A 14,265-nucleotide genomic window follows, 5' to 3' on the forward strand; every position below is an offset into this window, starting at 1 on the left:
CACTATGAACATCGCAAATGAATAAACCCATAAATGGATTCAGGATCTATTTTACTTAGGCCTTATCCAATATATTGTTAATCCATTTAGTCACATTTATGTTTCTATCTTCTAGGAGTTATCCGCTCTGATATCCAAGAAAAAGTATCTCCCCAATTGGACTTGATAGATGACATATTAGTCTTTCAATCGGTTTGCTAATTTCCGATTAGACTAAGGACATGTTTAGATTCGTTTACTAATATAAGTTGTCTTTCCATATTACGGTCCGACCACGTAATACTGCTTAGTATTAATTAAACATTAGACAATTAATGAGCTAATATTTATTTCTATTTTGCTTAACATGTAAAAACTATGTAAAAAAACTATACAAAGGGTATTAATGTAATTAATGAATAATTTTATTAACAAATCTGGTCGAAAAAATTACTAGTATACAAACGAATATATTATACTTAGTACACCAAATTCAAAAGTTAATAGTAGGAGTAGATATGTGTTGTTTTATTTGAATGACTAGAAACTTTTGAGTCAAGATTTTCCTATGGTGCATGCATTTGCATGAAGCGAGACATGACGGAGGGAGTGCTCACTTGACTTATCAAAGAGGATAAAGAACTCTTATCAATTATGGAGTCAATCCCTGTAGTAGGCTTCTAGATTATGCTACATTGCTACTTTTAACATTCAAGTTGGAATATGGTTTTCCCAACATGTAACAAAGTAATCAATTATCCAACGGTTGCATGTAAATATTTAAAGGTTGATTCTATATATTGGCAGCTCTGATGAAATAAGTGGAAGCAGTACTTGCCTAAACTCTAATGGGAGTTAGAATAATGTTTAGGGGTGACTTATCATTCACTCTATAGGTAATAATATATTCGAAGACTAGACTAAGTGAGAGGCCATCATGCATAAAACTCTGTAGATTCTAAGTTTTAAGCGATGGTCGGTGAAAAGAAAGATCTTATTGACAAAAAGGAATCCCTATGTTCCTTTTTAGAACATTTCATTTGGACTGGTATATTGTGCTTTTCCTTTCAAAAGAGATTGTGGCACTTCAGTTGTTTCAAATCAAACACCTCGGGAAAATTTTGGATCCTTTGAATGATAAAAGGCAAGTGCATCATGGAGATGAGGAAAAAGGACAAAGGGAAGATATTAGGTGAAGCTGTGGAAATAGACATGTCACTCTTTGCTGAATTAATATTGAAAGATCAATGCATGCTGTAGTGCAATAACTACTATCAAAATGAAAATCTCTGAATAATGACTTTTGAATAGGTCGCCTCCTCGATATCCATAATAAATCCAGGCTGAGGGTGAAATATATCCTTCAATGTTAACTTTTAGTTGATTGGCTATGTCTATGAAAAAAATGTATAAAAATAGCTTGCTATTAGAGGTTGATTGACCTTTCTCTATATAGAAAAAAAATTTGAGACTAGACTATACATTTGGGCACCTTGTATAAGTAAAGAGCATCACGCAAATGGGGAAAAAGAAATAAAGGAGGACGTTGGGTGAAGGTGTGGAATATAGACAAAGCTATGAAAATTGACATCTGGTGTGAAATGATCGATTTCACACGCGTCTTCTTCCTGGCACTGGGTTCTGCATGGGTCACTTCCTTGATGTTTATAATATATCCAGGTTGAGGGTGACATATGGCTTAAATATGAAGTTTTAGAGTGTTGTTTGACTGTGGCATGGATCTATATATTTGTCAAAGCGGATGGGTTGCATTCTTACTACTCACCCGCATCAAAGCAAGAAGGTTAAAGGAGCTTGTGTTTTTGCAAAAAATCCGAAACCAAAATGAACAAGCTATCAGCTTGCAGTTCTATGGCCTGTGGAATTTCTTTGCAGCCTAAGATGGTCCTGGCCAGGTATATGTTCTTGAAACATGGATAAAATTTTCTTACATCCCTGCTATTATTTTATGCATTTCACTCTCTAAAATTGTGCCATTGTTTGTTGATTGGCATACAGTTTGAGAGTACGTAAGCAGGGAAACGGTACGTGCCATGTATTGCATTTGTCTATATCCCTCTTAACTTCTTGTTTTTCTTTTTATTTTTCTTATTAAGGTTTCTTTAGCTACAAACTGGTTTGAACTGTCTAACTTGTCTGATCGCAGGTCGTTGCACAAATGTACCCCGTAATGTAAACTTGGAAAAGCTGCAAAATAACTATTTGTTTCCTGAGGTGGTTGTTAAAATCTCATATTACATCATTAAAGGCTTTTAAGTCAGATTTTTACCATTTTAAAATTTTAGCTTCTGCATAGTAGCACTTCAATATAATAGGAGGGGAGAATACTTGTAGCCCTTCTTTTGTCACTGGTGATGGACATTTTATTTATTCTCATACCGCAGGTATTTTAAAATGATCAAATTGATTCTTTAAGGACAAAATATTGTTGCCTTTTCAGCTTGTTTCTTGGTTACATTCATTCTACCAAGCTCTTTACTGACTTTAAAACTACCACTGCTTGGATTTTCTCTTGGGTGTCCCAAGGTGACCCAACATTTACCATTTGATGATTCTATTTATTCTAATTGGATTCTAACCAGATTTCAAAGCGGGAGCTGCAGCACCTGGAAAAGTACCCAAATGCAAAAGTAATTAGCCTTGGAATTGGTGATACCACAGAGCCAATTCCCGAGCAAATCAGCCTTAGCATGGCTAATGTAAGTCTTGGTCAATTCCAGTCTGTTGTTATTTGTGTTGCTACGGTCTCTATGCAACTAGCTTATGTTATCATTAACTTTCAAAACTTTCACACGTATGGCTGTTAAACTTGATGGTTGGCAAGTTGATTGCGATCTAATTCAGGGTTCGTCCCAGTGCAACCAAACCCATAAAATTGCAACCCTACATACCAAATGTTCTTTTTGAACCTATCGATATGTTTTGGCAGTCAGCAGTCTGTTCTGAGTTTAAGCTTTAATACTTAAGAGGCCTGTTCCTGATAACGAGTCCATGGGATAAGCCACCTCTTGTCCCGCTTGAAGAAAGTGTTTTGAACCTAAGGCCAGCGTTGTCAAGGTGCACGCCTAGGTGCTGCACACATAAACAAAAGCGCCTACGCCTTCTACGGCTATCTTAAATAATCCAATGTCTGACTTTGTGACGGGAGCAAAGGAAGGTTGTTTCATTTATTGAGAGATAAATATTTCACTTCTTTGTTATTTTGCAGTATGCACATGCCCTTTCAACCGCTGACGGTTATAGGGGCTATGGAGCTGAGCAAGGGAATCAGGTATAGGTCTTTGTTTCACCTGTTCTGGTTTATTGTAAAGAAGACTTGTTTGTTAGCTGATTACTCTATCGGATTCATTTCTTGAGGTTCATCACATCTGTTACTACCATTAGTTATGAGTCTTAGACCTTTTTGTCTCTTTGTAGCCGACTCATGCCAAGTATTTGACAGTAGTATGACTTTCTCCCGTATTAGATTTGTTTTCTAAGCCTAGTTGGAAATTCGGTGGATAAATCATCTACTTATCCTGCTTCCAGTAGACGGCATTATACAGTTTTGAAACAGAATGATGCTTTGTGGAAGTTTAACACTGCTCTAATATACTGAATTCCCTTCTGATGCCTAAGTTGTAACTTTGCGCTTATTGTACTTTAGTAGGAGTGATTGTTTAAACAATTATTTATCAGGTAAACGTTTCAAATATTAACGTTGTATGAATAACAGGCATTGAGGAAAGCAATTGCCGAAACATTTTACAAGGATGTCGCCATAAAGGATACAGAAGTTTTTGTATCAGATGGTTCTCAGTGTGATATTTCCCGCCTTCAGGTGACTCTTCATATAAGATTGTTTTTTTTTTTTATATGCACCTGTCTTTGTTCCTTCAGCCAGCTGCCTGCATCTTATGCAAGTAATGTTACAACTGAGCCAACCTGCAGATTTCTTGTGTTAAAAGTACTGAATACTTTTCTCTGTCGATATTTGCAGCTGCTTTTAGGTTCAAAAGTGACAATAGCCGTGCAGGATCCATCTTTTCCGGTGATGTTATCATGCTTCTATTTGTTTAACCTTATGTTCCACTGCATGTTGCTTTTCTAATAGCGGAAAATATCCTCGAGCAAGCTGAATATGGATATAATTTTAGTAATAAACTGCCATAATTAATCAATGTCTTGCTTGTAACTTTGAAGATGTTCTATACTAATGTGGGGCACTTGCATTTGAAAATACAAAAATATCACAAAACGTGAAACTAATTTTTTCATAGAAAGAAATTAGAATTCTGCCTAAAGATTAGGCGTTACAGGAACCGAAGTAGTCTACTTTTCACAATTTAGATCTGCCTATCGTCATCATACTTTTTGTTCTGTCTGTACCATTTTCTTAATTTAGTTTCCCAAAATTGAACTAATCTTTTAATATGATCAAAAGGGCAAAAAATAAAAAGGATATCTGATCATATTTGCCTTTTGCAACAATTTACGATGGATCCTTGAATTAGAGCTGTAACAGGGTTAATATGGAAAATGTACTTTGTAACAGGGTTATATAGATTCAAGTGTCATAATCGGCCAGGCTGGTAATTTTCAAGACAAAACTGGGAAGTATCAAAACATTGAGTACATGCAGCTTGGCCCTCAGAATAATTTCTTCCCTGATCTAACGGTCACTCCAAGAACGGATATCATCTTCTTTTGTTCACCAAATAATCCTACAGGTCATGCAGCTACAAGGAAGCAATTGCAGCACCTTGTAGAGTTTGCAAGGGATAATGGATCAATTATTATTTTTGACTCCGCTTATGCAGCCTATATCTCTGATGACAGTCCTAAATCAATCTTTGAAATTCCTGGTGCCAAAGAGGTACGTTGCTGACATGTCATCTAGCTAAGAAAAAAAGTCCTGCTTCAGTCTTCTGAATGTCAGGGTGTAACGGTTCTATAATTGAGAGCTAACCAACGACATTTGACCCTTTTGCCTTTCAATAGATTAAGCTCTAATGAAGTGGAACTAAATCCTAGACACCAGTCAACATTTGTTCGAGTACAGTTACTTGCAAGGCTTTGACTAATGATTAGTTATTTACGAATATAGAAAGCATTTGAAGAAGGATCTCTTCATTTTGGGATTGTTAAATAGACTTGATAAAACTGCTTATGGCAGCTTGTAAAAACTGATTCTCACCATTTTAACAAGGAATTGGATTTTCAAAAGTATAATTGTTTCTAGAGGGTTCATGAGAACATAAATTTTATGTTTATAGATTAATGAAATACCTGGATGGAAAAGTGAATTTTAAATCAATTTCTCAGGTCCTTGAAACATAGTATATCAATTTTAGTTTTGAACCTACCCTTTTGTCTTGAGACTGAAAAAGAAAAGAAAATTTCCTCAGGTTGCAATTGAAATTTCATCATTCTCCAAATTTGCTGGGTTCACCGGAGTTCGTCTTGGTTGGACAGTAGTGCCTGAAGAACTCTTGTTTTCAGGTGGGTTTCCTGTCATACATGATTTCAACCGCATTGTATGCACCTGTTTCAATGGAGCATCCAATATAGCTCAGGCTGGTGGACTAGCATGCCTTTCTCCAGAAGGTTTCCAGGTAAGTCCAAGAAAGCCTTGCACATAAATGTTCAGCTTTTCAGTCAAATGTGTAAAAGGAGTATGAGGGCGTGCTGTATTCTGCTTGCGGGCATAGGTATGTTTGATGATAGTAATGAATCGTAATGGCCAAATTAGATCTGTTGAAATGGCTGCAGTCGATTCTGATTTGAGCCAAACCTTTGAGGAAGAAACAATAGTTGGTGAAAGAACATTATTTTGGCATGCAAGTCTAACAAAATACAATCTATACTCTTTTAACTGGTCTATGATTGAGTATTCTAGAGGACTGCTGAATTTGTATTTTTTATGATTCTCAGGCTATCTGTGCAGTGATCGACTACTACAAGGAGAATGCAAAGATATTGGTAGATACGTTTGCCTCTCTTGGCTTAGAAGTTTATGGCGGTGTCAGCGCCCCGTATGTTTGGGTGCATTTTCCTGGTTCAAAATCATGGAATATATTTGCAGAAATTCTTGAAAAGACTCATATAATAACAGTACCGGGATCTGGTTTTGGCCCTGGTGGTGCAGAGTATATCAGAATCAGTGCTTTTGGGAAAAGAAAGCACATCATAGAAGCATCATGGAGGCTGGAAAAACTATTCTCCAAGGGAAAACCCCTTTGTAACTGTCTAAAATAAAATTAAAAAAAAAATGGTGTGTTTCACCGGCCATGCCATCTCATGGTATAATCATTGTGTAAAATAATAAAATAACCAGTGCCATGTAAGTTGGATCCCTTGGACTGATGATATTCAAGTGTTAAATATTGGTTGGCTATAAATCTTTCTTATAATCCTTTATGTTATTTGCAGGCATCCTATTTGTAACTTAAGCTATTCTACAGGAACTACAATATCCATTATCTGGTGGTTCTTTTCAATGTGTTGCATAAACTGGGCTTAATACAGGCGTATGCATAATTTCGAACTACAAAAGTGGCTAAATACGTGGGCCACTAGAAAGATCAATTGCCAAGTCATAAGAATACTGAATATTGTAACGTCACTTAAAGGAGCCGTGAAATCAACGTAAGATAAACAACAGGCACTTGTTTTCCAGTTCAAGAGAATTCCTTTGCTTTATATTATACAAGGATACAAGAGTAAAGGTTATAACTTACATAAATCACAATTTCAATGTGCCGCTTGTAAAATCAACAGATCTAGTGAAACAAATAAGGGCAACCAAATAATTTTCGGAAAGTTGAAACTTAGATCCCTAAGTAGTCCAACAGTGGCACTAGATATTGAGTGTCTGACAACTTACTAGTTCGGAAGATCCGGTTGTCCTTGTAGCAATAACCCTCCAAAGATCCATTTCAAATGCTGTTGCAGGTTCTGCAGACTCGGGATGTGCACCAGGTGAGCTATTCAATGAAGCTGATGATAGGGAAGTAAAATGGTTTTGCACATCAGCCTGCAAGACTGAAATATTGTTGTTGGCATCTTTAGTGATCACATGAAGCTTTCCCAGTAAACCAGAAAGTAAATAGGGAAAATCTGAATCAGTAAAGTCAGGAATGGGGACCTCTCCGACTACAACTTTCCATGCATCATCTTGGTAATCATATACCTTAATCCTCACACTTTCAGGAGAATTAGATGGATCGAGTGCATACAGCTCACCATCCACGGTGACACTCAATTTTGTTCCTGCCTGTCTTGCAGGCCAACCATCACCCATGCCAGCTGGCATTTCAACCCAAGAATTTACATCGGGATCATATACCTCCCCTCCAACATCAACAAAAAATGGCCAGCAATATAAACTTTGAGGCACAAATAGCCTTCCCCTATATGATGTCATTCCTGTGGCAATCGGTTTGAGTAGATCAGCCAGAAAGGCCGTGGGTAGAATCTGAGCTTTTGAAAAGGGCATGCTTGGAAGTTGGGACCATATACCAGTATGAGGATCAAACACTTCAGCAGACTTAAGTGGAGTTAATCCACCATGGCCCCTGGTAACCCCTCCAACAACATATAGCTTATTATTTAAGATGCCAGTCTTACAGTAGGCTCTACCAGTTGACATTGAACTTATTTCATTCCACGAATTTAGAACTGGATTATACTGCCAAACACAGCTCAGGGCTGATGCTCTAGAGAATCCTCCTAACACGTAGAGGCAGCCATCAACAGCACCAATAGCACACCCACAAAAGGGCTTTCTGTCCAATGCATCCTTCCTCCCAAGCCAACCCCTAATGGCATCTGCAATTTTTATGCCAGAGTCAACCACATTCCACATCCGAAGGCTAGCTAAACGTTTCCTGGATTCAGCTTCAAAAGCAACATTGGGCATTTGAGGCAACCTCTGCCACCTTCTTGACAATGGATCCAAAGCATACCACAAAAGCTTGTCACCTTCAACCTTAGTCAATATATAGAGCCATTCTTCTGTTGTTCCTAGTTCTTTCCTTGTATTAAAAAGTTCAGTACTCATGATGGCAGCTTTCCAGGCTCGAGATACTAACCTCACATTCAAGTAATTAATCCTCGGAATTCTGGCAAGAATCTGATAAGATATCTCATCAGGAAGGCTAGGAATCAATCTTGGATTCTCTTCAGAAAGACATGATGACAACTTCTGCCTTTTGCATGTTCCATTTTGTGAAACATCTAAGGGCTCACTCATTCCAGCCCTGGAATTGTTTAGACTTAAGAATGCCCCCATCAATATCTTATTGGTTGCAATATATTAGTAAATCAATTCCAGAACAACCTTTGATGGCTAAATATCTTAATCAGAAGAAAAGGTTATCCTAGATGAATCTGCTCAAAACCACCAAGACTCTATCTAGTATCTGAGATAAAAACAGAAAAAAGCAGAGTAAAATGGAAGGTGTCAGAGTCAAATTAAAAGGCCAAAACCTTCAATTTATTTCAGTACAACCATTTACATGAAAGAAGACCATCAAAAAATAATATAATCTACCAAATTGAAAAAAAAAAAAAAAGAAGAAGAAGCATTTAACAATAAGTACCAATGGGGGGTGATACCATCCCCTCGGCCAATTGTATTAGGAGCAAAGGAATTGGAATGCCTTGTGTACAATTGGAAAGCATGATAAGAAAAGAAAGGCGAAACAAAGAGACACCGCACTTTACCATAAAGCTGAGAAATGGAATAGAACTGTTCCCAGTTAAATTAGTTTGTTCTCAATGACGGCAAGAAGTTCTCAGCTTAATAATTATATCTCACCAATCAAAACCTCACAACCTCCTGATAAGAAAATATGGGAAGTGTAAGAAATATCAAAGACCCTCTCTAAAAAAAACATCCAGTATATGTTCAACAGGAAAGAGCATAGAGCACGAGGGTAACTTAAGAGTTACGAGAGACCGTCAAAAAATGGTATCCCTTTCTTAATTCTATCGAATCAATCAGTTTCAGAACAAATACTCATCAAGAAATTGGGAGGTTAATTTTTTGTAAGTTTTTCCTTATTATTCAATAGATTATAATATCTTTCTTCCTATAAGGTCACCAAGATCAGGACAATGATAAAGAAAAAATTCAGAAGTTACTTCTCCTCACGTATCCTTAATTTTTCGCAGTGACCAGATAAAGTCAAATAAAAAGGTCAATGTTTTGATCACTTCCCATCCAGCAAGAACAACAACACCACTAAAATCCCCAAATTCCCAATTAAAACGATTCAAAAAGGGCTCCTCACTTAAGTCATCAATTAATTAAACAAAAAAACTGCATTAATCTAAAAGCAGGGGGGGGAAACAGCTAAATTAAGTACATGTATCTACAATCGATCTAATAGTAACACTGATGAAACAAATTGAAGAAAAAGAAATGAAAGAACCCACCTTCTATGTTCAATTCCAAGGGATAAAAATTCCAATAAAACAGCTACAAACAAAATCCTAAGCAGTAGAATCCCAGAAAACTAAGCTAAAGAGCAAAGTTTATTTCTTTTTTGAAACATAGAAAATTGGAGGAAAAAAGAACCTTAATCTTTACGGCGAGACGAAGAGCCCCGGAAGACAAATCATTTGAGGTTTCCAAGCGATCCATTCGTAATTCACCTTTGGTACAGGGATAGAGTTTTCGTCTCTTCTGCTTAGGGGTGTGCATAATTCGGGTAAAACCGAAAAAATTCGGTTAACCGATCGAATTCGGTTAATCTTTTCGGTCGGGGTCGGTTAATTTTTTTATGATTTTTCGGTTAACGGTTAATTCGGTTCGAAACCGGTCGGTTAACCGAAAATTTTCGGTTAACCGAAAAAATTAATAAATAAAATTATCCAACTCAACCCAAACTCAATTACCCAACCCAATAAAACTAAAACTAAAGTTTACCCAATTACCCAATCCAATAAAACTAAAACTAAAAGACAACCCAATTTACTAAAGTCTAAAACCTAATTTACTTTAATAATTTATAAATTTTTTAAATTTTAAAAATAAAAAATAAAAAAAATTCGGGTATTTTTCGGTAATTCGGTTAATTCGGTTAATTCGGGTAATTCGGGTAATTCGGGTAATTTTTAACCAAAAATAAAAAATACATAATTTTCGGTTAATTCGGTTAACCGACCTTATTAACCGAAAAAATTTCGGTTCGGTTAAATTTTTTTAAAAAAAATCGGTTCGGTTAACGGTTAAAATTTTTGGAAGGTCGGTTAATTCGGTTATAGTAATTTCGGGTCGGTTAACCGGTCGGTTAACCGAATGAACACCCCTACTTCTGCGTGAACAACCTTATATTCTTCCTTTAGGGTGCGTTTGGTTCGCTGTATTGGATTAGAGGTGTATTGGATTAGAGGTGTGTTGGGATTAGAGGTGTATTATTAAATCGACTTTTGTAGTATAAAGTTCCAAAAAAAATTTTCTTTATCTGTAGATAGAGAGAATCATGTTCATAAAACATATAAAATTTGACGTTGATGAACTGCAGTCTCTTCCATTGTTAATGCAGGTTGAAAGGCTTGATTTCAATAGTGTTACGGCCTTTGTATTTAACTTCAAATAGAAGTTTGTACAATTGCTCCAATTAATATTTTTTTCTTTGCTTCTATTGGCTGGGTTAGAAATTCAAAACAATATTTTTGAAAGACTTGTATAATTTCATCTGCTCAATAATTGGAAAAACTCAATTTGATTTCTTCCTTTAATTGTCTCTTTTTTAAGTACTAATTATCAGCAACAGGCAGAGCGATTTAATGTGGTCAAAACAACCACATCAAGCACTCTCATCTCTTTGTTTGCAGCAAAGATGAACTCAACAGCTTCAAACCATGGCAAAATAAGTACAACATATATAACCAAAACAGGATATGCTTTCTTCAATAACATCTCAACTTAAATAACGGAACATTCATATTATGTTCGGAACACAAAATAGGTAACTTATAAAGTACTGAATAAAAAACAGAAGTGTCCACTGCCATGGTTTATGCAAAGTCCTACCAATTCCTCAACGATTGGCCTTGGCAACTCTCTCGATTTCGTCCTTCTTCTTGATGGCATAGCTGCACAAACAACACGAGAATGATGAAGCAAGCTGTGGTAAATAAATGGGATTGCAAGGACAGTTCCTAGTTTCAAAGCAAAATAAGGTTCAAACACGGGAGTTCAAAGGTTGTTATTTACCTGTTAGATGATCCCTTTGCTGCGTTAATAAGCTCATCAGCTAAACATTCAGCGATAGTTTTAATGTTTCTAAATGCAGACTCACGATTACCAGTGGTGAGGAGATAGATGGCTTGATTCACTCGACGAAGAGGAGAAATATCAACAGCCTGACGCCTCACAACACCAGCAGAACCAATACGAGTAGCATCTTCACGAGGTCCACTATTATATCAATCAAAAATCAACAAGGATTATCAAAGATTGATCCAACAAAGATAACCCAGAATTGGAAGATGTTTTAATTAACATCATCTGCTACTTTAAAGATTAAAGTCAGCTAGTGATACATTTGAAAAAGGAAATTCTTAAAGGTCATATAGGCCACCTGTTGATAATGGCATCAACAATGACTTGAATTGGGTTCTGATCAGTCAGGAGATAAATAATTTCCATAGCATGCTTCACAATCCTGACTGCCATAAGTTTCTTTCCATTGTTTCGGCCATGCATCATCAATGAGTTTGTAAGCCTCTCAACAATGGGGCACTGAGCCTTTCTAAAACGCTTAACTAAGTACCTCCCAGCAGTGTGTAAAACATATGATAGATTATACACTACTCCACATGTAAAACATTCAACTAAAAGGTTACATGGTACTTTTGCCTCAACTAAACCTATATCCAAAACCACACATTAGAATTTCTCGACAAACAAGCCATAATAAGACCCAGAAATACTGAAAATTGAACATCTTGAAGATTATAGATGCTACTTTTTAAGTAACTTCAGATCAAAACTAAAATCCAAAAATCAAGTGACTTTAGATCAAAATTAAAATCCAAGAAAAGAGAAACAGCATAAAACAAATATTCAAACAAAAGCAAGAAAAGTTGTATAAAATGAATTGATATAATGAAACAGAAACTCCAAAAAATGAGAATGCAATAGATCAGAAGTTCTCCGCAGTTGTCAAGATTATTAATCAGCTGTTCATTTTTAATGCATGGACAGTATCCTCAGAGACCATTTCACAATTAAAACTCCTGCTTGGCCACGACAAAACAGAAAGTTCAGCCACAGAACTTCTTGCTTAGAAATTAAAATCCACCATGTAATTACGACATTATAAACTCAATCATACTTTATCATTATATAACGGCTTCACCACACATGAAGTTTGAATGGCGAAATAAAGGGAAAAAAAACAGAAGCCTAATCCACGCATTTTTAACTTTCTACTCCAAACTAGACTTATTTCAACAGACAACTGAAGGATACAAGATAGAATGATAATGCAGGAGAATTGATAATTTATCCCCAAAAAAACCCTAATTTCAACAGACAAAACCCACCATAGTTGAAGAACACAAATCTGTTTTTTGTCAGCAAAACAATCATGAGGAAGAAAATTAAAAATCCAAATTAAGTAAAAAAGAGAAGAAGCACTTGCCGCTTCTGTTGATGTTGGTGAAAGATGCCAAGATGAAAGTCGGCGAAAGATCTGAGCGGGTGGAGGTTTGGTTCGGTGGCAACTTCTGTTGATGTTGGGAGGGAGAGGGAGAGGGAGAGGGTGGGGAGAACGATTTCTGCTGGGAAGGGTAAAACAGACACCGATTAGCTAATCCTTTCTTTTGGAAGGGATTGGAAATCAGCGTTGAAGCAGAGAAAATGAGGATTGCGTACGTAACGTAATAGGCCCGTATTAGGGCAATACACCCAACCAAACATGGGATTAAGTGGGCCCACCGATTAGGGGTGTATTGGCTATGCCAATACACCCAACCAAACATACTCTTAGTACTTTCAACCTGTCTTATTGATTTCAAATTAATCCGTAAATTTTTTTTTCTTTTCAAAAGTCAATGCAAGATAAGGTGGAGTGGATTTTTACTTTTGAATAGAAGATTTAGAGCACTTATGGTAATTGTTTACCCATTCTAACTCGCTCTATTATATGAAGTTATCATATATATATACTTTAAAAATTGTAAAAATGTAATAACGTAATATAAAAATCTATATATTTTATATTTAATTTTTTTGAAGAATTATGTTTAAATATTTAATTGATTGAAAATATTAAAGATAAGTAGCAAAATTTAAATTGAAGTAGAGTGACCCAATATGCAGAGATAATAATAATTTTTAAAATTATACATTCATAATGAAACAATACGGATAATAAAACAGAGAATGCCAACTATGAAGTGATGATGGATTTAATTCGCCCCGCCCTACTCCTTTATCATCCTTAGTTAATCATATATATATATATATAAACAAGGTTTTAACACATGAATGAAAACTTTAGAGCATACCATGTGTCACCAATGAAAAATTGACATGTAAATATAATTGAAAATTTGATAATTATAATTACACAAACATTTAAGCCAAAAATTAAGGAAAATTACATTGAAACTAAAAAAAATAAAGGAAAAAATAATATGATTATATTTTTTTGCTTAACTTACGAAAGTTAGGCACATAAGTTACGCACACTTAAAAGGAACAAAATTAAGGAAAAATAAATAAACAATTAGGGTGAACAAAATTTGATTCGATTCAAAAATTTTGATAAAAAAATTATTTTTTTTAAAGAAAAGACTGATATTTATTAAACACACAGCTCAAGATGGCAGAGAAGTAATAACTAAAAGAGAATAGAGGAAATGTCTAATCAATAGCAGACCAACGGGCAAAAACCAATTAAACCCGCACTTAGGAAATAAAAACCATAAAGGAAAAGAGAGTAAAACCACCTTAAGCCAAAATAAACAAAGCAGAAACCAACAAAATATCAGCCAAGTAGCTTCCATATCCTATGAAAGGATGACCAAAATGTGAACCAGAGGAAACCCAAAAGCTTTGAGTCCAGCCATGGAGATTCCAAGAACCTTCTCCATTTTCAAAGCCTTCTACGACAAGCTGTGATGACTTCGTTAGCAAATTCTTTGATCCCTTGCTATCAACATCTTGACAGAAACCGAAACCTCATCGACCCAAAATCCAGACCGCTGTCTTCTCCTTCCTTCCATCGCCAGGGTATGGGCCACTCCATTAACTAAACGGGAAGA

General features: G+C 35.9%; 3 protein-coding genes across 6 annotated transcripts; 1 reads left to right on the top strand and 2 right to left on the bottom strand.

Annotated features, from left to right (window-relative positions):
- Positions 1-1,599: 1,599 nt before the first annotated feature.
- On the top strand, positions 1,600-6,404 carry LOC107899574 (aminotransferase ALD1, chloroplastic). Its single transcript, XM_016825331.2, has 10 exons — positions 1,600-1,895; positions 1,999-2,024; positions 2,147-2,214; positions 2,583-2,699; positions 3,209-3,271; positions 3,716-3,820; positions 3,980-4,030; positions 4,535-4,855; positions 5,388-5,594; positions 5,914-6,404. The coding sequence occupies exons 1-10, from the start codon at positions 1,825-1,827 to the stop codon at positions 6,235-6,237; spliced, it is 1,353 nt and encodes a 450-aa protein (XP_016680820.1). The 5' UTR covers positions 1,600-1,824; the 3' UTR covers positions 6,238-6,404.
- Positions 6,405-6,650: 246 nt separating this feature from the next.
- LOC107899573 (F-box/kelch-repeat protein At1g22040) lies at positions 6,651-9,682 on the bottom strand. Of its 4 annotated transcripts, none has more exons than XM_016825328.2 (3): positions 9,563-9,682; positions 8,707-8,821; positions 6,651-8,402 (listed from the first exon to the last, which is right to left on the bottom strand). In XM_016825328.2, the coding sequence occupies exon 3, from the start codon at positions 8,270-8,272 to the stop codon at positions 6,839-6,841; it is 1,434 nt and encodes a 477-aa protein (XP_016680817.1). In that variant the 5' UTR covers positions 8,273-8,402; positions 8,707-8,821; positions 9,563-9,682; the 3' UTR covers positions 6,651-6,838. The 4 variants fall into 4 exon arrangements, with proteins under 4 accessions (XP_016680817.1, XP_016680818.1, XP_016680816.1 ...); XM_016825329.2 differs by having other exon boundaries at positions 9,421-9,663; XM_016825327.2 differs by lacking the exon at positions 8,707-8,821 and having other exon boundaries at positions 9,563-9,681.
- A 1,193-nt stretch (positions 9,683-10,875) lies between these two features.
- On the bottom strand, positions 10,876-11,912 carry LOC107898262 (40S ribosomal protein S5). The gene is made up of 3 exons (XM_016823787.2): positions 11,574-11,912; positions 11,207-11,410; positions 10,876-11,085 (listed from the first exon to the last, which is right to left on the bottom strand). The coding sequence occupies exons 1-3, from the start codon at positions 11,699-11,701 to the stop codon at positions 11,031-11,033; spliced, it is 387 nt and encodes a 128-aa protein (XP_016679276.2). The 5' UTR covers positions 11,702-11,912; the 3' UTR covers positions 10,876-11,030.
- Between the last annotated feature and the right edge of the window lie 2,353 nt (positions 11,913-14,265).

This window comes from Gossypium hirsutum, chromosome A03 (assembly GCF_007990345.1).
Source record: "Gossypium hirsutum isolate 1008001.06 chromosome A03, Gossypium_hirsutum_v2.1, whole genome shotgun sequence".
Classification (NCBI taxonomy): domain Eukaryota; kingdom Viridiplantae; phylum Streptophyta; class Magnoliopsida; order Malvales; family Malvaceae; genus Gossypium; species Gossypium hirsutum.

Excerpts from the sequence above, each read along its gene's own strand:
- LOC107899574 (XM_016825331.2), top strand. The coding sequence starts at position 1,825 with ATGAACAAGCTATCAGCTTGCAGTTCTATGGCCTGTGGAATTTCTTTG. Across the intron at positions 3,272-3,715 it reads GAGCTGAGCAAGGGAATCAG|GCATTGAGGAAAGCAATTGC; the intron begins GTATAGGTCTTT and ends TATGAATAACAG. Across the intron at positions 4,031-4,534 it reads TGCAGGATCCATCTTTTCCG|GGTTATATAGATTCAAGTGT; the intron begins GTGATGTTATCA and ends ACTTTGTAACAG.
- LOC107899573 (XM_016825328.2), bottom strand. The coding sequence starts at position 8,272 with ATGGGGGCATTCTTAAGTCTAAACAATTCCAGGGCTGGAATGAGTGAG.
- LOC107898262 (XM_016823787.2), bottom strand. The coding sequence starts at position 11,701 with ATGATGCATGGCCGAAACAATGGAAAGAAACTTATGGCAGTCAGGATT. Across the intron at positions 11,411-11,573 it reads GTTGATGCCATTATCAACAG|TGGACCTCGTGAAGATGCTA; the intron begins GTGGCCTATATG and ends TTGATATAATAG. Across the intron at positions 11,086-11,206 it reads GCAAAGGGATCATCTAACAG|CTATGCCATCAAGAAGAAGG; the intron begins GTAAATAACAAC and ends TTGTTTGTGCAG.